Below are 25105 nucleotides of genomic sequence, written 5' to 3' on the forward strand. Positions count from 1 at the left end.
ACCTTCTGGTTGGCCTGGGACTGAGGGGTTTCCCAAGATGTGTGACTTACAGCTTTAAAACTGAGACAGTCTTGGCAAACCATCCTGGTTTGCCCAATACCAAGGAGTTCCCAGAACAGAAGACTCTCAGTGCTAAAGTCCAGGAAAGTCCTAGGCAAACCGGGAGGAGTTGGTCACCCAATGGTGAGACAAGGCTGGCTGCCCTGTGAGGGGGCTGATGTTTCGGGAAGAGGTGTTTTCCTGCACCATGGGCTGAATGACGAAGCCGTGGAGACAGAATGATGGTGTGATGGGCGCGTACTCTGAAGATCCTCACTGTGGTCTTGCCTATTCGTAAAAGCTCTAGGACCTCCGGAAAAGGCAGTGAAGTGGGTAGAGGCGAGGATCCAGGACAGCTCCCTTTCTGAGGCTGGTTCAAAATGGGATGAGACAGGCCAGAGCAGGAGAACTGACCCTTTAGCCACGGCCTCTGCCACCGGCCTCTTTTTGTCCCCCCTCTCCACAGGCCGGCCGGGGCCCCGCTGCAGCCGCTGCCAGAAGAACCTGTCTTTGCACACGTCGGTGCGGATCCTTTACCTCTTTCTGGCCTTCCTGCTGGTGTCTGTGGCCGTGCTGGCCTCTCTGGGTGAGTGCAGGCTGCTAGCAGCATCCCGCCCGTCCGGGGCTCTCCACCCCGGGCTGCGGGGGGGAGTTTCTCATCAGGGGTCCTTTCAGTGCCAAAACCCCCTACAAAGACAAACACACATCTCTGTGGCTCATGGACCAGAGCCAGCATCTTCCTGACTAGGGGCTCTGAGTGCCTGATTCAAACTGCAAAGACTAGCTCGTAACTTCTGGTCAATCATTAGCTGTGTGGCCTTGACAAGGCACTTCCCCTCTCAGGACCTCTGTTTTCCTCCTGGTAAATGAGAGGCTAGGACTAGATAGTAGTTCCCAGTTTCAGCCCCATGTTAGAATCATCGGGGAGCTGTAAAAAAATATGGATGCCTGCCCCCCCCCTCGGATAATGGAATTAATTCAGTGGCTAAGCTCTTCAGATGCTTCCGGTGTACATCCAGGGTTGAAATCACCAGATCGGACAATGTCTAAGCCTTTGCCATGGCCTCTGTGTTTCTCAAAGTGAGGTTGGATGTGTACCTGCGTCAGGGTTGCCCCCAGGATTTGTTAAAATGCAAATTCCTGGGTCTCCCTCAGACCTACTAAGTCAGAGTCCTGCCAGCGAGGCCCGGGGATCTGAAGTTTGGTGGTTCTCACACACTCAGCAGTTTGTATGACTGTGGTGGCTGACCCAGGTGATGCGAGCTGCCAGTTTCAGGTAGCTTCTGCCTCTGGATACTAACACCATTTATGTTTAAAAAGTGAAAACAAATTTGAAAGTTTCTTAACCGCAATCTCATTCCATTCTTAGCTTCAGATTTTAAAAAAAGCTTTTTTACTAAGGGAAGCCTGTAGGTTTGTTCGCTCCAGTGTACTAGATATTAAAGACAAAGCTGGGACTCAGGTGAGGCACGGAGATGGATAGGATTAAGAATAATTTTTATTTTTATATTCCTTTCTTATTTGTCCCCATTCTACCCTGTGGTCAGATCCTAGGTCTAGAATCTGAGGGGGGTGGAAATTAGACATGTATATGTATAATTTATGTACTATTACATATTCTAATATACACATATATACCCACATATGTATAAATGCATATATACACTTAAGGGAGATATATAAAAAGCTTATAGATATATAGATACACAGGTATATATTTTTAAGGGATGTGTGACAGGCTCTGGCCATTGGGAAGCCCCACAGAAGAGTGAACGGTTTTGGCCGCAGAGGGGCTGATAAATGGTTTGTCTGCTTAACAAACGACTGCTGTTTCTCTGAGCTCAGACCCTTTTCTCGTCTCTGTTTCCCCTGCAGTTTTCAGGAAAGTGGACTCTCTCTCAGAAGACATCTCCCTGGCCCAGGCCCTTTATGACAAGAAGCTTGTGTCTATGCAGGAAAATCTCCAAGGGCTGGGTGAGTGTCCAGTGTCCAGATGTGCTAGTGACCGTGACAGAAGGCCGATATTACTTGACGGGGGGCGGGGGGCGGCAGGGTTCCTCCCATGCCATGGTGCCCTGGAGCAGGGCAGCCTTCACCAAGCTTCAAGGCATGAGGGAAAGACAGTCATGGCTCCCGGCCTCCCTGTGCAGCTGGAGAACATCCAGCCAACGAGGGCTGCTACCCTGGGGTGCACCCAGGAATGGGGCTCGGGGTTCTGTGAGTGGCACGGATCTAGCAGAGCCTCCAGGTAGAGAAGCAAGCCAGAGACAAGCAAGTCCACTCGCCAAATATCTCCACGTATCTGAAATTATTTTTAAGATCTTCCCTGTGCTCTTGACAAGTCGGCCCTTTCCTCATCACTGCCTTAAAGTTTGCACAATTTACTGTCTCTTTGTCTCTTGCTTTCACAAGGGACGTTCTTGTTCTGAGAATGAGACAGAAGGAGCCATAATAGAAGGGTTTAGAGGGGGTCTGCTTGGTGGGAAGAGAAAGTCCTAGTCTGCCACTAATTAGCTGAGTGACATTTGGCAAGTCACTTTTCTGAGCCTCATTTCTCATCAGTCACGGGGGAAACTATCCCTGTACCCTTTTCTCCATGAGCTTGTGACGGGCTCAGATAAGCACAAATATTAAAATGTGGGGAGAAATTGTAAAAATAAAATGTAAATGGGAGGTTGTTGGCAACCTCAGAAAAGTTATGAAGGTACGTACTCTCAAGAATTTGGTGGTGAGATGGAGAAAATATCCTAAAGCCTACATTTCAGGTCAGAGTAAAGACATTTGGTAGAAATAAGGTTGCATAGAGGTGGCAAGACTTTTCCAAAAAGGATTTCATAGCAGGTCTTAGGAAAGGAAGAGGGATAGGAAAGCCACTTGCCAATTCATTATGCTCTGAAATGTTAAAGAAGCAACCTTTGTCCCGTGATCCTTCAGCAACTCAAAATGTTGTCCCTTTCTCCTGAAGAGCTGAAAGCCCCGAACAACTGCTCTTTCTGCCATGAGGCTGGGCAGCTGGGGCAAGAGATCAGAAAGCTGCAGGCGGAGCTGGAGGGAATTCAGAAGATGCTTCTGGCTCAGGAGGTCCAGCTGGACCAGACGTCCCAGACCCACGAACTGCTCTCCACCACCAGCGGTCAGATCTCCCAGGAGATGGGCAATTGCTCCTTCTCCGTCCACCAGATCAACCAGTCTCTGGGGCTCTTCCTGGCCCAGGTGAGAGGCTGGCAGGCCACCACAGCCGGCCTGGACCTCTCTCTGAAGGACCTCACCCAGGAGTGCTACAACGTCAAGGCTGCGATGCACCAGATCAACTTCACCGTGGGGCAGACTTCTGAGTGGATCCACGGGATCCGGCGGAAGACAGACGAGGAGACCCTGACCCTCCAGAAGATGATCGCCGACTGGCAGAACTACACGCGGCTCTTCAGCAGCCTGCGCGCCACCTCGGCCAAGACGGGAGAAGCGGTCAAGAGCCTCCAGGCCACCCTGGGGGCCTCCTCCCAGCGCATCAGCCAGAATTCTGAGAGTATGCACGACCTGGTGCTGCAGGTCATGGGCTTGCAGCTGCAGCTGGATAACATCTCGTCCTTCCTGGATGACCATGAGGAGAACATGCACGACCTGCAGTACCACACCCACTACGCCCAGAACCGCACGGTGGAGAGGTTCGAGACGCTGGAAGGACGCATGGCTTCCCATGAGATCGAGATCGGCACCATCTTCACCAACATCAACGCCACCGACAGCCACGTGTACAGCATGCTCAAGTACCTGGATGACGTGCGGCTCTCCTGCACGCTGGGCTTTCACACCCAGGCCGAGGAGCTCTACTACCTGAACAAGACCGTCTCCCTTATGCTGGCCACCACCGACCTGCTCCGGGAGCGCTTTGGCCTGCTCAGCGCCCGCCTGGACTTCAACGTCCGCAACCTGTCCATGGTCATGGAGGAGATGAAGGCCGTGGACACGCAGCACGGGGAGATCCTGCGCAACGTCACCATCCTACGAGGTGAGAGCCAGATCTGGGCCGGGCTGCCGGGGAGCTCCCGGAGGGCCTCGGTGACCTTGGGAAACACAGAAGGACCTGGTTTTGGGCAAAAATCTCAGTGGGCTGATACAATCCTGCAGCAAATTCCTGGGGTGACTGGCAGCTTTTACGTCCTTGCCAACCTCTTTTGGAAAAGTGTATGGCTCCTCACTTTGCCCGACATACAAATTTGGATTTTTATGTGCGGATCTGTTTAATTGGGCCCACAGAGAGATACAGGTAGATCTCATCTTCTGGAAACTCTGTCTCCTTTTGTTTTCTCCCTTCCCACCCCCTTACTAGTGCTCTCAACCATCTGCAGTTCAGATGCCTGTCACTCTGATGCCCTCTTCTCCTCCCATCTCACCCCTGTCTTAGGCAGAGTTCTTCAGAGATATAGGAGAGAGAGAGAGATTATAAGGAATTGGCTCATGTGATTTTGGAGGCTGGCAAGTCCAAAATCTGCACAGCTGATGTCCTAGTTCAACTCAAAAGGCTGGAGGCTGCTGTAGAACCAGGAAGAGGCAGTGTGCCAGTTGAAGGCTGTCAGGCTGGAGGATGCTCTGTTACTCAGGGGAGGGTCAGCCTTTGGTTCTATTCAGGCTTCAACTGATTAAGTGAGGCCCACCCACATTGAGGAGGGCAATCTGCTTTACTCAGTACTGACTTTTTTTTAACTTTTTTTTTTTTTTTTTTGCGGTACACGGGCTTCTCACTGTCGTGGCCTCTCCCGTTGCGGAGCACAGGCTCCGGACGCGCAGGCTCAGCGGCCATGGCTCACGGGCCCAGCTGCTCCGCGGCATGTGGGATCCTCCCGGACCGGGGCACGAACCAGTGTCCCCCGCATCAACAGGCGGACTCTCAACCACTGCGCCACCAGGGAAGCCCTTTCTTAACTTTTTATTTTATGTTGGAGTAGAGTTGATTAGCAATTTTGTGTTAGCTTCAGGTGTACAACAAAGTGATTCAGTTATACATATACATGTATCTATTCTTTTTCAAATTCTTTCCCCATTTAGGTTGTTACATAATGTTGAGCAGAGTTCCTACTCAGTACTGATTTAAATGTTGATTTCATCCATAAACACAATGGAGACACACCCAGAATAATGTTTGGCCAAATATCTGGGTATCCCGTGGCCCAGTCAAGTTGACACATAAAAATGAACTGTCACAAGTGCGTCCCTCATCCACCTGACACCCATGCACATCTCCTCAAATCATACTTAATCTCCAAATAAAGAAAGTAACAAGGTCAGAATTCTGCCTAATATACATGATATAACAATCCTGAGAGTAACCCAAAATGCACTAACCCCTTCCCCAGAAGAGGAGGTAAAGTCCTTGAGTGATGTTTACTCTTCTTAATATCCCATAACTTAAATATTATGATATAAAGTTAACAATATTTAAATACTGTGATATAAAGTCAATACATTTTGTATTTTTTGTTACATAGTAAGGGGATAAGAGAGGGAACAAAACAAAGATATATACACATATATGTCAACATATAATCATAACACAATGAGGAAATACTCTTGACAATTACAGTCCTTGCTCATGAAATTGGTCAGAGAGTCACAGCTAGTGTTTATAACTACCTTCTTCCGCTACCCATTCCATATTCCCTTTGCCTTCAGCAAGCACCTCAGCTGGTTGTGCTTCTTTACCTGGTAGGGTGACCCAAACCTTCATTCCTGAAGGGCCGTTAGTAGTCCTGCCTGGATTGGGTTGTTGTAATTCTCCATTGACCTTAATCCCAGGACATGGTAATACTGAGAGACGCCCTAAGTGATCTCCTAGATTCCAGACATGCTCTTTCTTACCTCCATTGTGGAGAAGTAGTCTGATTTCTCCTTGGCCGTCAGGGTCAATCATCCCAGTCAGCGCAGTAACTTCTTTGTCTGTTATTTCAGAGGCATGAGAAGCCCAAAGTGAGCAGGCAACAGTCTTAACTTCCAGTTCAATGGAACCGTATCTCCTGGCAGAAATATTCCCCTTTGGAACTAAGATCACTAAGCCCGCAGAGCATAAGTTTCTGGGAACAAGAAGCAAAAAATTTGCTAGTGGGGCACTAGGGTTAATAGTGAGTGGTGGCTTCCCATTTCCCCTTCTTGATCCTTGGACCTGAGTCCTGGCTGTAAGAGAAACAGCACCATGTTTTTGTTGCTGATTCAGAGCATATACAGCCCTGCAAGGTATTACCACAGAACTGGCACTGTAACAGTCTTCAAAAGGCCATTTCACCCTTCTGTTCAGCCAGCTGCTTCAAGACGGTGGGGGACATGGTAACGCCAGTGAATCTTATGATCATGGGCCCACTGCTGCACTCCATTTGCCGTGAAATGAGTTTCTTGATCAGAAGCAATGCTGTGTGGAATACCATGTATAATGCATTCTGCAAGTACATGGCTGGTATTTTTGGTGAAGCATTGCATGCGGGGAAGGCACTTCTATATCCAGAATAAGTGTCTAAACCAGTAAAACAAAACACTGCATGATGGAAGTGGTCCAGTGTAATCAACCTGCCACCAGGTAGCTGTCTGATTACCCTGGGGAATGATGCCATATTGGGGGTTCATTGCTGGTCCCTGCTGTTGGCAGATTGGGTGCTCAGCAGTGGCTGTAGCCAGGTCAGCCTTGGGGCCTGGAAGTCCATCCGTGTTGCTGAACCCATGCATAAGCTCCATCCTTGCTACCATGGCCATTTTGTTCGTGAGCCCATTGGTTGATGACAGGGGTGCCTGGAGAAGAAGCCTGACTGGAACCCATAGAACAAGTCGTCCTCTTCACTTGATTATTAAAATCCTCCTCTGCTGATATCACCTTTGGTGAGCATTCACATAGGACGCCATGAGATGGACCTCAGCTAAAACTCCATTGATCACCTGACCGCCATAAGTCCCTACTTGGACTGGTGCCTCACAGTGATGGTTGGGTCTCCTGGAATCAGTGTCAGTTCAGAGCTTGTGTCCAGTGGTGCCTGAAAGTTCTGATTATTTCCTCTTGCCCAATGCACAGTTATCCTGGCAAAAGACCATAGGGGCCTTTGGGGATGGCTGGAAAAATGATTAGTAGTAAATATTGTTGGTAGTGTACAAGGGTCCTTCCTCGAGGGGACCTGGCCTCTTCATTCAAGGGGTTCTGAGTCTGTAAAGTGGCTCAAGTCTGAGAACTGGTTGGGGGTTATGACACTCTGTTTTTATGATTCAAGTTAGACTCTTGTTCACTTGATCTAGAACTGTTCTGCTTACACAGAACACGTTAAGAATTAGTAGGCTTCCTGTCTATTTCACTTCTAGGAACCCCATGATGAGCTAGCCAGCCATGGTCTGCAGGAGTCAGGACATTCTGATTGCAGCACTGACCCTGCTGTCAGTTCCAGGGACCATTCCCTCCTTGCCTTCGGGGCTTGAGTGCCACCTCTGGTCCCTGCCACCACGGGCCCAATCACTCTCATTGTGGTTACGTTTCCCAATTCCGTGACTGCAGTTCCCTCTGTGAAGTCTGGCCCACAGAGAAGAGCCAGGGATGCCAGGGCTTCCCTCTCAAGTTTATCTCTCACAGTTGTGGTGAATGGCATGCCTTCTGGTCCTTCCCAGGGTGGGTGAGTTTCAAATGACAAACTCACTTGAACATTCCCGTCTCCCTAAGTCATGGAATCCCTTTCTCTACATTAACCCAAAGCAGGTCTGGCAATTCTAATTCACTCACTGTGGGTCTCCTTTTGGCCATATTTCAGTCAAGCAGCGAAGCAAACTGTTAGAGCCCTTCCTTCCTCCCCAAGATGCAAAGTTAGATGCAGAATCCCTGCTTAGTGAGCCCGTGGCAATAAATGCCGCCCGATCCAACTTTCCGTTCCTTCCACGATTTATCCCACAGCCTTAATACCCATCCCCACACGTGTGGCCCGGGTTTCTATCTGCAGGAGTTAGAAAACGCAGAGGGTAGTGCACCTCCTCACGGGTCACGCTTTGTACCTCACTTTAGGGGCTGCTGGGACTTGAGTCTGCTCAGAGGTCTAGACGCCAAGAGCGGTGGTGGGGTCGTCACTGGGGAGAACCAGCAATGTCTTGCTTGTCAGCTGCCTCAGGGGCAGTCATTACCCTTTCCGCAGGTAACGCAGGGTTAACCCCCTGGGACGGGCGGGGGTGGAGAGGCCGCTTCTCCTGGGGACAGAGAGACTGCTGCCGCTGGCAGAGGAGACGCATCAGAATTTAGGGTTCAAGTTCCCCAGCTCCATCAGGGTCTTCCCACACACCCCCATTCCAACTTGCAGGATCCCATTCCTTCCCAGCCTGTGGCCTGGGTTTAGCAGGAGACACCCTGGGAGGCTGGGAGTTCAACTCGCATTGTAATTCAGTCAGTCACAGGGGGAGACTGCGGGTCTGATTTTCAGCCTCTCAGCCCTGTGGCTACGGCGGGTAAGAGTCTCCTTCAGGGCAAACATAGAAGCTTTCAGGTCACTTACGGGCCCTTGAGCTAGGAATTCGAATCCCTGAGCTCATCCTTTTCTTTCCCCACTTTGTCCAGTAACATTAGAAACAACCAGCCAATCTCATCATACTTGTTATTTTGACCAAAATGTTCAAAGGTATAACATACATGGTTGCCTAGATCCTCGCTTAGGCGTCTCCATTATTTTGGGTATCTCTCTTGCCAGGGATTCTCAGGCTGCTTTTACTACTGGATAGAGAGTCCTCAGCATCTTTAAATCTAATCATATTAGAGAGCCCGTTGCAGAAACCACAGACCAAATCAGAAAACTCATCTTTAAGATTCTGTTCACCTGGAATCATTCTTGGTACCAAAATCTGTATTAGATTCTCCAGAGAAACAGAACCAGCCAGCAAGATGTATATGTATGCTATGTCCAGTAGGCTCTCTGGAGAGAGAGATTGATGTATTATAAAGAATTGAAGGTATTGGCTCACATAGGTGTAAAAGCCAGCAAGTCCCAAGACCTGCAGGGTGAGTCAGCAAGCAGAAGACCCAGGAGAGATGATGCTTTAATTCCAGCCTTTTTTTTTTTTTTTTTTTTTTTTTTGCGGTACACAGGCCTCTCGCTGCTGTGGCCTCTCCCGTTGCGGAGCACAGGCTCCGGACGCGCAGACTCAGCGGCCATGGCTCACGGGCCCAGCCGCTTCACGGCATGTGGGATCTTCCCGGACCGGGGCACGAACCCGTGTCCCCTGCATCGGCAGGCGGACTCTCAGCCACTGTGCCACCAGGGAAGCCCTACTCAGCCTTTTTTGTTCTATTCAGGCCTTCAACTGATTGGATGAGGCCCATGCACATTGGGGAAAGCCATTTGCTTTACTTGGTCCCCCAACTCAAATGCTAATCTTGTCCAAAACACCCTCACAGACACACCCAGAATGCTGTTGCACCAATGTCGGCTGAAAAAAATGCACAATCTTCAAGTTGAGAATGATGTTGTACTCAGCGGCTATACCGAGGACTTAAGCCCAGGAGACAGCCTCTCAGATAGCTCTAAGGGACTGTTCCGAAGAGTTAAGGGAAGAGCCAGCATATATAGGAGTTTTTGCCAAAAAATCCAGGTAGTTGAACATCAGAAGATTATTCCTAATTAAAGGAAAACCAGACATCTCAATTAATGAATTTAGCACTCTTCTATGTATGGGAAGATGCAAGAGTCTGGGCTTAATGAAATTATTCCTTTGATAGGCACCTTCACTATCTTGGGCCAGTATCCTGTTTTATTCCATCCTGAATCCTCTCAGCGTGCACTGTCAAGGGTGGCTGCAAGTGACTGATGGCTTGATGGCCGCAACATCCTCTGTTTATTGATACGGCAGGTCCACAGCAAATATCAGGGCTCCCCCGGCCCAATTGACACATGAAATCAACCACCAGAGGTGACATCAGAAATGAGGCCTGAGAACAGGGGAGAAAGTCAGGTAGAGCAGGGTTGGCAAGGATGAGCAGAGGCGCTCCAGGTGGAGAAGCAGACGTGCAAAGACCCTGGGCACATGCGTTATCGCCTTGAATTCCCATGGTCCCTGAAACTGAAGAACCGGCTGCCAGATGAGGTCTAGTCAAGCTCACGCAGCTCGCAAGGAAGGGAAATGGGATTCGGATGCAAGGTGGTTCAGATCCAGTGCTGTGCGAGCTGCCTTGAGTGGCCTCCTCCAAAGTCACCTAAGACCTGCATTCCCCTAAAAGCACCTGAGCAAACGAGAGATGCTCCCTGCTGACAGCACAGGCTTCCTGGTGGAGTTTCTGCGCTCTATTCCTGTCTACCGTCCATCCATTTCCCCAAAAGGGACTGACCTCTTCTCCCCTTGGGACAGCTCTGCCCTCAGTTTCCCCTTAGATCCCACATCAAAGGTTGGTTACCTGGCCCACTCTTTGAATTGACTTGAAATGCTCTATGGCTTCTGCTTATGAGTACTTCACTCTGAAGTAAACCCTATATTAGTCCGCCCCGGCTGCTGTAACAAAGCACCACAGACTGGGGATGCTTAGAACTGAAATCTCTTATCTCACAGCTCTGGAGGCTGGAAGTTTAAAGTCCAGGTGTTGGCAGTGTTGGTTCCTTCTGAGGGTGATAAGGGCAGGATCTATTCCAGGCATTGGCTTGTAGACGGCCATCTTCTCCCTGTGTCTCCTTATAACATCTTCCCTGTGTGTGTCTGTCTCTGTGTCCCAGTCTCCCCTTTTTATAAGGACACCAGTCATATTGGATTAGGGGCCACCCTAATGACAACATTTCAACCTGATGATCTCTGTCAAGACCCTGTCTCCCTATGAGGTCATATTCAGAGTGGGTTAGGATTTCAGCATGTGAATTTTGAGGGAACACAATTCACCCCATAACAAACACCATTACCTTTCCATTTTAGTCCTTCACAGCAATATTTCCAACAGTTTTTCTCCTGGAAAATGGCCCAGAAGACTCCTAATTCGGATTCCATACAGAAATTTGTATGGCTATACTCAATTTCCTGGACCCTTCCCCAGGAAGTGCGTGTCTTTGTGGGAAGTATGTTCAACCTGAAAATATAGCAGCTCTTGGCTCTAGAGAATAGAATAAGTAGCCACTGAGATCTGGAGGCTCTAGAATGTATAGTCACATTTGGGGGGGCCAGAAGCCTGGGCCTGATCATTCAGGGAGCTGCAGGAGACAGGAGGGAGGGCCCCATGATCCCACACAGCGCTGTTTTCTTCACAGAGCTCAGACTTGGAGCCAACCTCTCTGATTCTCTGATTCTTTATAACCATTTGGTTTCAAACCTGTGTTACCGTCATTTTATATCAGTGAGCATTTCTGCTAATATTTTCTTTACTCTAGATTGGTGGTGTTGCAGGGGATGGAGGTGAGGTAAGATCTTGTTTGCCTGTTGTCATATTCTGGCAACAAAGCCAGGTACTGAGTATTTCCTTAGTAACTGAAACAGTCCCACAGTATTTCATCTAAAATATGTATCTGTGTGACTTCTAGGATGCAGTGTTCCAGAGAAGGCATTAGCAGATAGTTCTCGTGGTTCATCCTCTGGTAACCTTGTTGTTCTTAGGTTGCGTTCAATCATGATGAAGCCCATTCACGCACTTTGTTTCATTTTAGCCTCACAACATTTTTTTTTAATTTTTATTTTATATCGGAATATAGTTGATTAACAATGTTATGTACGTTTCAGGTGTACAGCAAAGTGATTCAGTTATACATATACGTGTATCTATTCTTTTTCAAATTCTTTTACCATTTAGGTTATTATAGAATAACGAGCAGAGTTCCCTGTACTATACAGTAGGTCCTTGTTGGTCATCTATTTTAATTATTGCAGTGTGTACATGCCAGTCCCAGACTCCCAATCTGTCCCTCCCCTAGCCTGGCAACCTTTGTGGACAAGACGTGTTGCAGGTGCACCTTTACAGAAAGGTGACCTGAGACTGGGAAAGGTTAAGGGATAGCTCAAGGTCACACTATGATTAAGATCCTGACCCTTTGCCATGGCTCTGAGACGCACACGTCTAGTGCCCAGCCAGAAGAGGAGACACTGAGAGCAGATACCAAAAAGGCATTTCAGGTCCTGATTAGGTGTCATGTGTGGGACAGACTGGAAAAGAAGGAAATGGTCCCAAGAGTGTTAGTAAGGGAACAATTTGAGAACCTCACTCTAAGTATAACCCAACAATAGTCATGGGACTTTATATTTGCTCCTGTCCTAATGAGGGCAGAGTTCTCATCAAAGAACCTCATCCTAACCGGAGAGCAAGGTGGGACATCGCTTTGAGCTACATTTGACTCTCAGCATATTTGTTTAAATTGTGTCTTTGGGCAACATTTCTCTTGGTTGTTAAATCACCACATATAAAGCCTCTCACATCTGAAAGAAAATTTCAGGGACAAAACCAACATCCCTTCCTACAGGAACATGTCATTCATTCATTCATTCATTCATAGACAGGTGCTGATCGGCTTTCACGCTGGGGCTGGCAACGTCTCCCTCTGGCTGAAGCCGAGCTGCTCTCCAGAATAAAGGAAGAGGGACAGCAATGGCCACAGCCAGTGTGGAAGGTGCCAAGTGCTGACTGAAGCTCCGGGGCTCCTAAACTGTCCGGGGAAGGAGCCTGGATTCTAATTTGCTGTGGGTCTTTAGGCAGAATCACTTCATCTTTCAGGGCCTCTGGTTTTTTGGGGGGTTTTTGTTTCATTTGGTTTTGTTTCATATGTAAATCAATGGATAAGACCAGCTGTTCTCTGAGACTTCTTCCAGCTCTGTGATTAATTCTGAGTCTCCATTTGCCAAACGGAAAGCCAGTGGTACTTCTATAGTGTTTGTGCCTCTCATAGACTGTTTCTTCCTATTCTATAGGAGGATTTCTGTGTGTATGCTAGACAGTGCCTACCCTAAGACTATCACTTGGGAATTGGAGCCAAGAAAGCATCATTGCTTATTTGCTGAGTGGCCTTGGACAAGGCTCTTGGCTACTTTCTTTTTTTATATATAAATTTATGTAATTAATTAATTTATTTTTGGCTGCTTTGGGTCTTCGTTGCTGCGTGCGGGCTTTCTCTAGTTGCGGCTAGTAGGGGCTACTCTTCATTGTGGTGTGCTGGCTTCTCATTGCGGTGGCTTCTCTTGCTGTGGAGCATGGGCTCTAAGTGCGTGGGCTTCAGTAGTTGTGGCTCGCGGGCTCTAGAGCGCAGGCTCAGTAGTCGTGGCACACGGGCTTAGTTGCTCCGTGGCATATGGGATCTTCCCGGACCAGGGCTCGAACCCGTGTCCCCTGCATTGGCAGGTGGATTCTTAACCACTGTGCCACCAGAGGAGCCCTCTTGGCCACTTTCAATTCAGCTTCTTCATCTGTAAGTAGGAATATAACATCTGCCCTGCCTATCTCTCATGGGTAGTTGTGAGTAAGAATGTTAACTGTGTGAACAGTTCTTGGTAAAATATAAAAGGGTGTCCTAATGAAGGGATGATTCTGAATCTAATTCACTTGATGATGGGCTCCTTGTCTTGTTCATCAGTGCCCAGCACAGTGCCTGACCTTTGGAAAGTTCTCAGGAAACATATGCTCGTTGAGTGCATCAGTGAAAGCATGACCACAGGGCAGAAGCTGAGGACGAGGGATTACACCTACCAATTCGTTCCCTAAGCACTAACCTCCTTCCTCCTGCCACAGACAGTGTCCAGGAGTTTACATGTTGTAAAGAGAACTTTGAATTATTCTGTGGTTTAGGGCGGAGGAGCTACCTGGAGGGGAGGCAGGGAGGAACATGCCTGCTTGCAGGATTAGTAGGTTCGCTTGTTATTGAGAAGCAAGGGGGATTAATGAAAAGGAGAATGATACCAGCTTCTGTTGGTGCCTGCGACAGAGCTTACCATGACACCTGGCCTATTTCTGATACATTCTTACTTCCAGGACACAGTCTTTGAGGAGTGTTTACAGGTCACTACTACCTGTTGGCCTTGAACTCAGGTTATTGTTTCCCCAGCCCCACAGGACTGAAGGGATGAAGCCTAATTCTCTGCTCAGCTTCTCCACCCCCTGGTCCTTACCGCAAATGCCCACACAGTTTCCTTTCTTCCTTTTCTCCTGAATCTCAGCCCTGGACCTTGGCAGCCCTGAGCCCCAGCCCCAGTGAAGCTGCTGAAAACCCTACTCAGCTTCTCAGCGTCTCTGCCCAAACCAATTACTAGTCAACAAATGCCTTGAGAGGAGAAAGAGGCCCAGAAGGTCTGGCTTTCTCCAATGAGTCTCCCTTCTCCCTGGGAGTCTGGCCCTTGATCGCTCTCCAAAGCTTTCAGAAGGATGTCTTGGCATTCTGTCTAATGATTCTGGTTGCTCTCAGCGGGAGGTTGAGTCTGTACAAATTAATCCATCATAGGCAGACGTGGAAATCCACTGGCATGTTTTCAATGCTCCTCAGGTAACAACAGCCAGGATTGAGCGTCCCTGACCCAGGCTGATATTCTCACTGAACAAAGAGGAGCCTGCAGTCCAAAGAGGGCCAAATGACTTACCCAGCCACCCGATTTGTTACTAGGGGAGCTGGGACTCAAACTCAGGTCCTCTGAAGTGCAGGCTAGTGTGTCTTCACGGCACTAGGCCAGTCTCCCGAGAGCCTCCCCTTCTGTTTCTGTCTCCCTCTCCCTTTGTAGGCTGGCACGTTGCTTTAGATTATGAGACGGACTGCACCCACCCCCTCCCCGCCCATGCACTCCCTCACCCATGCACCCATGGGTGCTTCTGCTCAGCCCCCCGCCCTCTCCCCACTCCCAGTGCAGACCAGGAGCAGACCACCTACTTGTCCCAGACATGCAGTCAGCTGTGGCTCTGCGCTAATGGGCCGGGATGGCCTAATTACAGCCCAGGGCTTCCTGAGTAATTCCAGGCCTTCTTGGGACTCCACAGTGACCCGTTCCTCTCCCCCATCACGTTTCCTCCTTTGTCTCAAATGTGCCCCCGCTGCTCAGAGAAGCATTTAGCTCCCTGCCCCCCACTTTGCCCTTTAGCCCTTCCGACACCCAGATCTTGTTACAGGCTGGGTGAAGGGCCTCCTGTTGTGGAGAGCCCCTGGTCAGCCTCTGCCTGCATCCCTTCCCCCCATGCTAACCGCTAAGCTTTGCTTGTTGATTTCCTCCCGGGCCAGACCCAGGTCCTGCCAGCTCTCCCCTCTCTGACTGCATGACTCATGGCTGGCTCTGGAGGGACAGGCAGAGGCTCGGCTCACCAGAGGAAGACAGTCCTTCAGGTGACCCCTTCCCAGCTCTGTGGGGACCCTCCACTTCCTCCGAGTGGCACGAGGGCAGGAGGTCCTGGCAGTGGGAGGGGGTCTAGGGACCCGACCAGGAGCCTCTCAGGCCTGGGTTTGCATCCTGTCTCCACCCTTCCTGCTTGGTGATGGTGGGCAAGTCGCCACTCTCTGCACCGCGACTTCTCATCTGTAAAATGGGGCGATGATCTCAATGTACGGTGCTGGGGACGTACGAGAGACTAGGCAGGCAAACGTTCACTGCTCAGAGAGACGGGATCTTCTATGTGGGAGCAGGGAGCCCTCCCAGTGGCCGTGACCCAAGAGAAGGCAGGTCACAGAGAAGTTAGGGTGAGCCGGGGCCATCGTGGGCACACCGACACCGAGCCAGGGCAGTGAGAGAGGCCAATGCCTGCAACACAGGTCCTGCCCCACGTGGAGCCACCCCACCGGATGTCCTCCAGGCCACTGACCGGGAGACCTGCGTGGGCTCTCAGAGACGGGGTCAGCAGCGGCAGTGGAGAGGGAGGTGACCCCTTTCCTGCCGGGCCTCCTTCCACTTGCACTAGGGCCTGCAGCTCCTGGGGGAGTGAGGAGAACGGTGCAACCCAGGCTTCTGCTCAAACCGACATCCTGGGCCCGTGGGCACCCAGCCTTCCCCAGCCAGCAAAGGTACCCAAGAGCTTTCCCAGAAAGAGGAGCCCGAGGGGGCTGGAGGAGAGAAGCAAAAGAGAGGCCTTTACTCTCTGCCTTTTCTCCCCGCTGTTGGCGTAGAAACCGTGAGAAATCCTTGCAGCCGCCGTGCCCTTAGGAGCCGGGAGCAGAGGACGAGCGACGAAGATGGTGGCTCAGGAAGGATGGGGGTCCCACGGGAGGAGGGAGGGGCTCCCGCTGGATCCATGGGCATCCTTGTCCAGATGAGATTTCTCAGGCTTTTCCTGAGTCCAGGCTGGGCCTGGGGGCCATCCATCCAGGGGACAAGATTGGAAGCCACAGCAGTGGTTATAGAGAAAGAGAGAAGAACCAGGGAGCTGGGGCAAGCCCTGGGAGCCACGTTCTTAGAGCAGGAGGGACAGAGGCAGGAGGAGGGGTCCTTGTGGAGCCACAGGGCCCTGGGGGACGGTCAAGTGCAACCTCAATGTTATAGATGGTCTGAGCGTGGATGGGCAGCGACTTGCCCAGCGTCACTCCACGCTCTCTGATTGCCTTCCACTTGCACAGCCTACGGGGGCCTCTCCACCTCCAAATGGCTCTGCTTTTCCAGCCCCAGCTGGCCCAGGCGCCAAGGGCAGAGCTGGGGTGAGGATAGGCGCAGTGGCTTTGCCGGTTCCCAGCCATGCCTACCGGGCTGGGGCAGGTGGTCCCTGCCTGGTGTCGCCCTGTGCCCTCGTTGGGCCGTATTGTTCTGGCTGCTGTGCTGCAGACACAAGGGCAGGTCAAGCCGCTCCCAGACCCCAGCCAGCCCATGACGGCAGGCATCTCAGCCGGTGCCGCCGGCAGGCCACGTGAGCCGAGCCCACGCAGGCCACAGCCCCTCTGTGTGTGGGAGGCGGTCATGGGCAGGAGGTGGCAGGGAACGGCTGGAAGGTTTTTATTGGCCCTGGTGGGGCTGAGTGTGTCTGGGCCCCAGTTTAGATCGTCACCGGAGGATGGGGTTCACTGACTCTCTGCTCCACTTAGAAACACTCCGGGAGGGAGGTGAGAGGGGGCACCGAGGGGGTGGGAGTGTGGGGGGAGGCTGGGGGCAGGCAGCAGGTAGCCCCGGCCAGGGTGGACAGCAGTGGTGTCTGCATTAGCAGGGACGGGGCCCCGAGGCCGCAGAACTGGGTCACGGCCACTGGGAGGGCTCCCGGCTCCCACATAGAAGATCCCGTCTCTCTGAGAGGCCCACCCGGCTCCTGGTTTCCGCTCAGGGCCCCCTGGGGCTATCACGTCACCTCTCTGACATGGAGGATTTGGACCAGCTCCCACGGAGCTCAAAAACTCCAGGATTCTGTTACAAAGGGGATGGTGTAACAGCAGAGCTCTGGGGGAGAGCCGAGTATGGGTGTGAGAATTCACCTCCCAGGCCAGGCCTGGGGGGCAGCCTGTGACCCGCTGCCGAGACCACCGAAGAAAGCCAGGCTTTTGCGGTGCCTTGACCCCGCGGGGGCTAAAGCTGTTCTCCACAATTCCTGTTCTCATTAGGCCAGAGGGTTCTTTTCTTCTGACCCCGGGGCATCTGACGTGCCTTGGCCAGAGTGACGGCCACACTCTGCTCTGTGTCTTCAGGGTTGGTACAGCTCTGAGAGGTGGTGACTCTGACCTACATGGCAGGCAGGAAGGGCATTAAGGTCATCTGACCCCTGGCTTGAGCGCTAGACTGGGCTCTGTAAGGAAGAGAAGAGTGTCTTCATCCTGGCGTCTCTCCCAGGCCCTAGGCCAGAGCTGAGCAAAAGCGGGGGGTCCACAGCTGTTTGGTGAATCACGCTCTTCAAGTGTATACTGAGCTTTCCCTGCCGTGTGCCTAGGCTCCGAGCCCAGGGCAGGGGATGGGAGCCGTGGCCCGCCCATCTTCCTGGGGCCCTACAGTCTAGTGGAGTCCACCAGAGAGGTACCAAGGATTTGCTTTCACTATATTGTGACTTCTCTCTCTATGTATCAACTAAAAGATTCAGAAAGTAGTAGCTCCAAGAGCTCAGAGAAGATGCTGGAGTAGTCAGGGTGGACTTCCTGGAGGAGCTGCCCTTTCTGTGGGTTGTAGCTGTTCTCACTCACTCACTCACACTGGGAGGGATCCAATTCTCAGGCTTCACTTTCTTGGCTTTCTCCTCCCTGTTACCTGACTCCATTCCTGGTCCCAGGTGCCTAAAGGTCAGGGGCAAATCCTGGGGTTGGGATGGGGTTGGGGCAGGAGGTCAGGACAGCAGTCAAAGTCCATAATGAGTGTAGGCATCCAGGCCGCTCTCCAGAGTAGGACAGATGATCCTGGATGGTTGTGGCCTTTGCCCAGAGCTGTCCAGCTCTCTCAGCCCCCAACCTGAGTGCAAGTGTGGAACTACGGCCAAGCCCTGAAGTCAAAACAATGAGTGCCCTCCAGGCGCAGGCCTCATGCCAAATGCCAACGCATGTCAGCTCGGGATGGGCTCACAGCCTGCAGGTGAGATTCTCAGCCCCACTTCACCGGTGGCCAAGCCGATTTAGAGGGTCAAGTCAGTCGGCAGACCTGGGCTCTGTGGCTTCGAACCCTCGGGTGTCACAGTGCCCGCTGCCAGGCGTCCACTTCACGGGACAGCCTCGGGACACCTGCCCTCCTGGACTGATCTCTCCCCTCTTCTCTCTGACCCTAGGTGCCCCAGGCCCTCCAGGACCGAGAGGACTCAAGGGAGATGTGGGCGTGAAAGGGCCCGTTGGCAGCAGAGGACCAAAAGGAGACCTCGGCAGCTTGGGCCCCCCAGGACCTCAGGGTCCTCAAGGGCAGCCAGGGGACACCGGGCCTGTAGGAGAAAGGGGGCCGGTTGGCCTGCGAGGTTTCCCAGGCCTCAAAGGCTTGAAGGGCAGCTTTGGAACTGGAGGCCCAAGAGGACAGCCAGGCCCCAAAGGGGACGTGGGGCCACCAGGGCCAGAGGGGCCCCCAGGGTCTCCAGGGCCAGAGGGGCCTCAGGGAAAACCAGGGATCGCTGGGAAGATAGGGTCACCAGGCCAGCGGGGGCCCATGGGGCCAAAGGGCGAACCAGGAATCCAGGGTCCCCCTGGCCTCCCTGGGCCCCCAGGCCCACCAGGGAGCCAGAGCCGCTATTGAGGAGCGGCCCGGTCCCAGACACTGCCACGCAGAAGGTGGGGAAGGGTGCTCGGGTGAGGAGAGACCCCTGAAAAGCCGCACCTGCAGACATTGTGGTCCTTCGGTCCCGAAGAGCGTGCTCCCAGGCCTGCCCCTGCACCTCCGGGCTTCCCAGTAGTGACTATACCATAGAAGGCAGCCCCGTATACACACACGCACATGCACACGCACATTTCCCTGCTGGCCGGGGGGCTGACTGGGTTTCCGTGGCTGGGCGGGGGGAGAGGGCAGGAGAAGCCCCCTCGCCTGTGGCTGAGCCTGCCGGGGAAGCGGCTACCTCGGGGCAGCGGTCTTAACTCTGGCTCTGAGCTGGTGACCAGCGCTAGTCTTTCTAGCATCTTCACACCCATCCTAGCTGGCTGGCAGTTCCCTGAGGCTCCCAGGGGTTGAAAAGACCCAGGAAAAGCTTTGCAGGGGATTACAGTTCAAACTCGAGGGACGAGGTGGATTTGGCAACCACAAGACCTTCCCTGTAACCATGGGAGCAGCGTCCCGGGAACTCACACGGGACACACCTGGGCCCTGAGCACTGTGTCCCCAGGAGTTCAGCATTTTTTTCCACATCTCCAGAAAATTCCTCGCTTCATCCTTGCATCCACCTCTCAGGAGCATCCCAGAAGGAATCCAAGCAGGAGCTTCATCTGCACCGGGACACTCTCCAGGCCCTGGAACGTTCTGCCAAAGTAGAAGGCCCCGTTCCATTCCGGGGGGTGACCGCTTTGTGGCAACTGGGGGAGGGCTGACCGCCGGGCTGCTCTCCCTTCCCCGCGCCTGCTCTCCTCCTGACCTCACCCCACCGTGACCCAGAATGGCCCCAGGCCTCTCTGCAGGGGCAGATGGACCAGATGAGGGGGAGGGGCCCCAGCTCCCTTTGATGTCACCCCTCACCCACCTTCATCCTCCTGCGCAGCCAGCAGCAAGGAGGACTGGGACATCCCCAGTGAAGCTGCCCCTCCTTTGTGTTCTAACAGATAACGACCACCCCGGGATGGGAGCTTACAGCTGTCCCCTCCCCAGCCCGACCCAGAGACCGGCCCCTCTCCATTCCAGAAGCCTTCCCCCTTCTTGTAACAGGTGTGCAACTGGCTTGCACTCCCGCTGCCCTCACTGCCGTGTAGTTCTCCTGTCTACATATGATATCATGCCACGTAGTATCACCGACTCAGTAAAGAGCTGTTTCCAGGAGGGAGGTGTCTTCTGGTCCTTTCTGCTTGACCGGGACCGTGATGTCTTCAAGGGCTCCACCTCACCTGGCCTTTGAAGGGGAACCAGTACACAAGGGGTCCCTTAGATATTCAGTCCCACTGTGGAGTCCAGGTCGGACCCCCTGGCCCTTCACTCTGGAAACACTGAGTTCTGCTGGGAGTTCCCAGTGGTCCTGCAGGGGCCAGGGACCAAGCGTGGCTGAGGGATTACCCACAGCGAGCAGGAACCCAGTGGAAGCAAGGTGAACCTACTAATCTTGCAGCAGGGCCCTAGAGCTCTTGGGCTAGAATGAGATTGGAAAATAAGACAGGACACCTGAGTGATACCCCCTGCTCCCCCGTCTTGTCCCTAACACAAGGAGATAAAACAGAAAAGGGGGAGGAGACCAGACCTGCCCCAAAGGACCTGGCCCTCCAGGGTCCACAGGAAACAAAGGACAGCTGGGTCCTCTGGGAATCAGCTGGGCCTGTTCCAGGAATCAGGGGTGCGTGAAGGGGCTGTGCCCTCGGCTGGCTTTCAAGGCATATGTCTTTTTTTTTTTTTCGTGTTTTTTTTTTTTTTTTTCGGTACTTGGGCCTCTCACTGCTTTGGCCTCTCCCATTGTGGAGCACAGGCTCCGGACGCGCAGGCTCAGCGGCCATGGTTCACGGGCCCAGCTGCTCCGTGGCATGTGGGATCTTCCCGGACTGGGGCACGAACCTGTGTCCCCTGCATCGGCAGGCGGACTCTCAACCACTGCGCCACCAGGGAAGCCCAAGGCATATGTCTTAGTCCGTTCAGGCTGCTGTAACAGAACGCCACAGACTGGGTGACTTCTAAAACAGCAGAAACAACATAAATGATGAGGGTCATCCACCCTCGTGACCTAATCCCCTCCCAAAGGCCCCCCCGCTTCCTGACCCCATCACACTGGGGGTTAGATTTCAACATAGAAATTTGGGGGGGTGGACATGAACATTCAGACTATGGTAGCATAGTAACCTCATTCGTCAGTAAAACATGGCCTAGTGAAAGCCCTGTGCCTTGTTTTGCTTTTTTACTTTTTTGGGGGGGGGGCAGGGGTTGTGGGGAGCGTTAGTCAGAATTCTCCAGAGAAAGGAAGGCTGAGAAGTGTCATGATCCGCCATCCCCAAGCTGGAGGCCCAGGAGGGTCAATGGTATGGTTCCAGCCCTAGGGCAGAAGACAGAGGTCCCAGCTCACACAGTCAGGCAGAGAGAGAATTCTCCCTTCCTCCACCTTTTCGTCCTATTCAGGCCCTCAACAGGCTGAAAGGCTGCCCATCTGCTTTAGTGACGGGCCATCTTCTCTACTCAGTGCACCCATTCAAATGCTCACCTAATTCGAATGCTCATCTCTTCCGGAAACACTTTCACCGATACACCTAGAAATAATGTTTAATCCGACACCTGAGTATCCCGTGGCCTGGTCAAGTCAGCACTTGAAATTAAGGCTTATAGGGTGTTTGGTAGAGGAAGCAAGCAGAGAGGTGGAAGGATGGGGATGGGGCCCCAGGGACCATGGCACGAGGCGCCCACCACTTCCTTACTCCCCGTGGTGGCTCAGGGTCCCTGCCCCACCTGCCCCCATCAACGACTGAGATGTGCTGGGCAGTGAGTTAGGTACTGCGGGGTTACAGGGCTGAAGCCGCCTTACCTGGGGGCTCGCCTCTCATAGAGGAGGGGGCAGTAGTGAAAGATACGTCTCCGCCTCGTGCGGGGCAGGCTGGGGGCTGGAGAAGAAGGGGTCGTGGCACAGAGGTAATGGGCCTTGGGGGAGGCAGTGAGGACCATCCAGTGGTGTCATTTCACAGTCTGGGTCCCCAGGAAATCCTCCAGGAAACTCTCACTACTCACTGTCCCGGGTGGGGTGGATGACAGGCCTGGCAGGGGTACCCCTGGGTGGGAGGGGCCGGCATGGGCGCAGGTACCCAGAGAGCTGGGCCAGGGAAACAAGAGCAGGAAAACCCAGGCGTCGGAGCAAGCCAACGTCCCAGAGTCCAAATCCAGAAAAGTTAGGTCTGGGATGAATTCCAAGGGATGACTTGGGGGCCAGAATGAGAGACAAGGCTGCAAGGATGGAAAACTGCGTTGATTTCAGAACATAAGCAAACACACAAAAGAAAAACTCATGGGTCCTGGACAATGGCCACCAACACATCCCTGACCGTGTGGTTTTGGGGGATCAGCTTGATTTGCAGGCACAGGATGGAGACGGGCCCTTGGGGTCCATCCAGGCAGTCACCACCACCTCTGGTTTCCCTGGTCACAGAAGCCCTCTCAGGCTCTAGCAAGGAAATCAGGAGGGGGCAGTCATGACAAGGATGCAGCGGGTAAAATCAAGCCTATGGAAACTTGAAGTACAACTCCATCTCAGGGTGACTAGACGTGGAAAGCTGCCAACGTCTCAAGCATCCGTCTTCACTCCAGAGCACCAGCCAGTCTCCTATCTCTCTTCTCTCAGGGGCCCCTGACCTCCCCTTCCTGCTACTCTTTGTACCCTTTCTGTTGACCAGCATCTTCTGTTTGCACGAGGCCCAGCGTAACAGGGCGACGGCTGACCACCAAAGGACCCAGTCCTACAATCTCTAGTTCCCAGCCCTAGGAGAGCAATCTGATCGCTCACCCTGTGGGTCAGGGGTCTACCCTGATCCAGTGGGCTGTGACCACAGAGGAAGAGGTGGAGGGAGAGGGATCACGTGGTAAAAAATTAGAGGCGCAAGAGCAAGAGCAACCATGAGCAAAGCTGGCCACAGAATCTGTGTTTGGCAACAGAGGAACAGGAGAATAACCTCAACAGTAATGGTAATAGCAAACACCCATGGGAGAGCTACTATGCAACAGAATACCGTTCTAAGCACTTTTCATATATTTATTCATTTAATCCTCACTACAATTTGTAATGCAGCTATAATGTCTATAAATCTATAATCTCTCTCTGTATTGTAGCTACATATATTATTATTATTCCCACTATGTAGATGGGGAAACTAAGGCTTGAAGAGATTAACTTCCCAAAGTCACATAGATAGTGAGTTGTTGTTTTTGCGTCTTTTTGTTTGTTTGTTTTTAAAGGACACAGGAGCCAGCCTAAAGGGGTTCCCACTGGTCAAATCTGGGACACTTTTTATTTATTTACTTATTTATACAATTCCACTTTTCTTTTTTCTATTTTTTTGGGCCATGCCGTGCAACATGCTGGATCTTCCCCGACCAGGGATTGAACCCAGGCCTCCTGTATTGGGAGCGCAGCATCTTAACCGCTGGACCGCCAGAGAAGTCCGATAATGAGTTTTTAGACGTTTCTCTATTGAACCTCAGTCTTGGGTGATTTAACTTCTCTGTGCTTCTGTTTCCTCCCCTGTAAAACAGGGATTACAACTGGACCTACCAAATGAGGTTGCTGAGGGGATTAAGTAAGATGATGCTCTTGGCCAGTTTCCCAGTGTCTTAGTCAGCCCAGGCTGCCATAACAAAATACCACAGATTGGATGGCTCAGACAACAGAAACTTATTTTCTCAGAGTTCTGGAGGCTGGAAGTCCAAGATCAAGGCACCAGCTCTTCCTGGCTTACAGATGGCTGCCTTCTGGCTCTGCCCTCACATGGTAGGGGGAGAGGAAGTGTGGGGGAAGCGGAGAGAGAGACAGAGAGAGAGAGGCAGAGGGAAGGCTCTCTTCCTCTTCTTGGAAGGCCACAGTCCTATCAGATCGGGGCCCCACCCTTATGACCTCATTTAACCTTCATTACCTCGTAAGACCCTATCTTGAGATACAGTCACAGTGAGGGTTAGGGCCTCAACATATGGATTTTCCAGGGACACAATTCAGTGTCTGGTGCCCGGCAAGGGTTACCATCCCGTAAACATCAGGCATCATCATGGTGGTGTTTATCCTATAGACCCAAGCTTCCTGGATGGCAACATTACTCACCACTTTCCTCTGCAGATGAGTGGCCAGAACTCCAGGTCCTGCACACTCCCACCCACATTCCCTGCACGGTTAGAGCCTGGAACAAGCTGTGACTCACCCAGCTCAACCTCTTTACAGGTAAGAAACCAAAGGCTGAGACGGGCTGAAGGGCTCATTGACCAACCGGGACCAGAACTCTGGTGTCTCGGTTCCTGGGCAAAGCAATTTCTCATGTCTCTGGTTTTGCCGCAATTTCAGTTTGCTATTGGTTAGGACCAATGGGCACCAACCGCTGCACGTTCCCCAGAAAGTACTCTCCCTGCAATCCCTCTCTCTGTCTCATGTCATCAAACACTCCTGGTACTAACATGGCCCTTCAGGGCATCTGGACCATTGTAGGTATTGCCGAAAATCCTAAGAGCTGACCACAGGGGTTAGCAGGGCCGGCAGTCAGAATTGTAAAGTTTGCAGCAAACTCTGTGAATCAGTATCTTGTTCTGTGCATAAACTTTGGGAAATGGATCCAACCCGCATCCAGTGGGGAGATCGGGTGGGCTTCACGATAGAGACCCTCGGTGGACATGGAATAGGGATGCGTTGTTCTTGCTCCCTGCTGGGTCCTCCATTTATCGCGGCAAAGTCGGCCCAGCACCGCCCTCTCTAACCTTCACTTTCTTCATCAGGAAACAAAGTGAGTGGCCTGGTCTCGACTCCATGTGGGAGTCATCGGATGTGCCCGACCCCTCTGTCCCACAATTCTAACCAAGTGCTCTTCCTCCTGCCCTGCTTGGTGGCTTTCCTGGACTCGGCCAGGGCCAAGGCAGGAAGGTCTGAATCCAGACTGAGAGGTGACAGCAGCGGGATGCAGTCAGTGGC

General features: G+C 52.2%; 1 protein-coding gene across 3 annotated transcripts in view; it reads left to right on the forward strand.

Annotated features, from left to right (window-relative positions):
- The window catches only part of SCARA3 (scavenger receptor class A member 3), a 42417-nt gene extending 21102 nt beyond the window's left edge, over nucleotides 1–21315 (forward strand). For all 3 annotated transcript variants that reach the window (XM_060015222.1, XM_060015221.1, XM_060015223.1), the window contains 4 exons: nucleotides 506–625; nucleotides 1915–2013; nucleotides 3005–4048; nucleotides 18626–21315. In XM_060015222.1, the coding sequence (XP_059871205.1) occupies nucleotides 506–625; nucleotides 1915–2013; nucleotides 3005–4048; nucleotides 18626–19077 (1715 nt within the window). In that variant the 3' untranslated portion in view covers nucleotides 19078–21315. The remainder of the gene's footprint in view (nucleotides 1–505; nucleotides 626–1914; nucleotides 2014–3004; nucleotides 4049–18625) is intronic.
- Nucleotides 21316–25105: the final 3790 nt, after the last annotated feature.

This window comes from Delphinus delphis, chromosome 6 (genome assembly GCF_949987515.2).
Source record: "Delphinus delphis chromosome 6, mDelDel1.2, whole genome shotgun sequence".
Taxonomy (NCBI): Eukaryota; Metazoa; Chordata; class Mammalia; order Artiodactyla; family Delphinidae; genus Delphinus; species Delphinus delphis.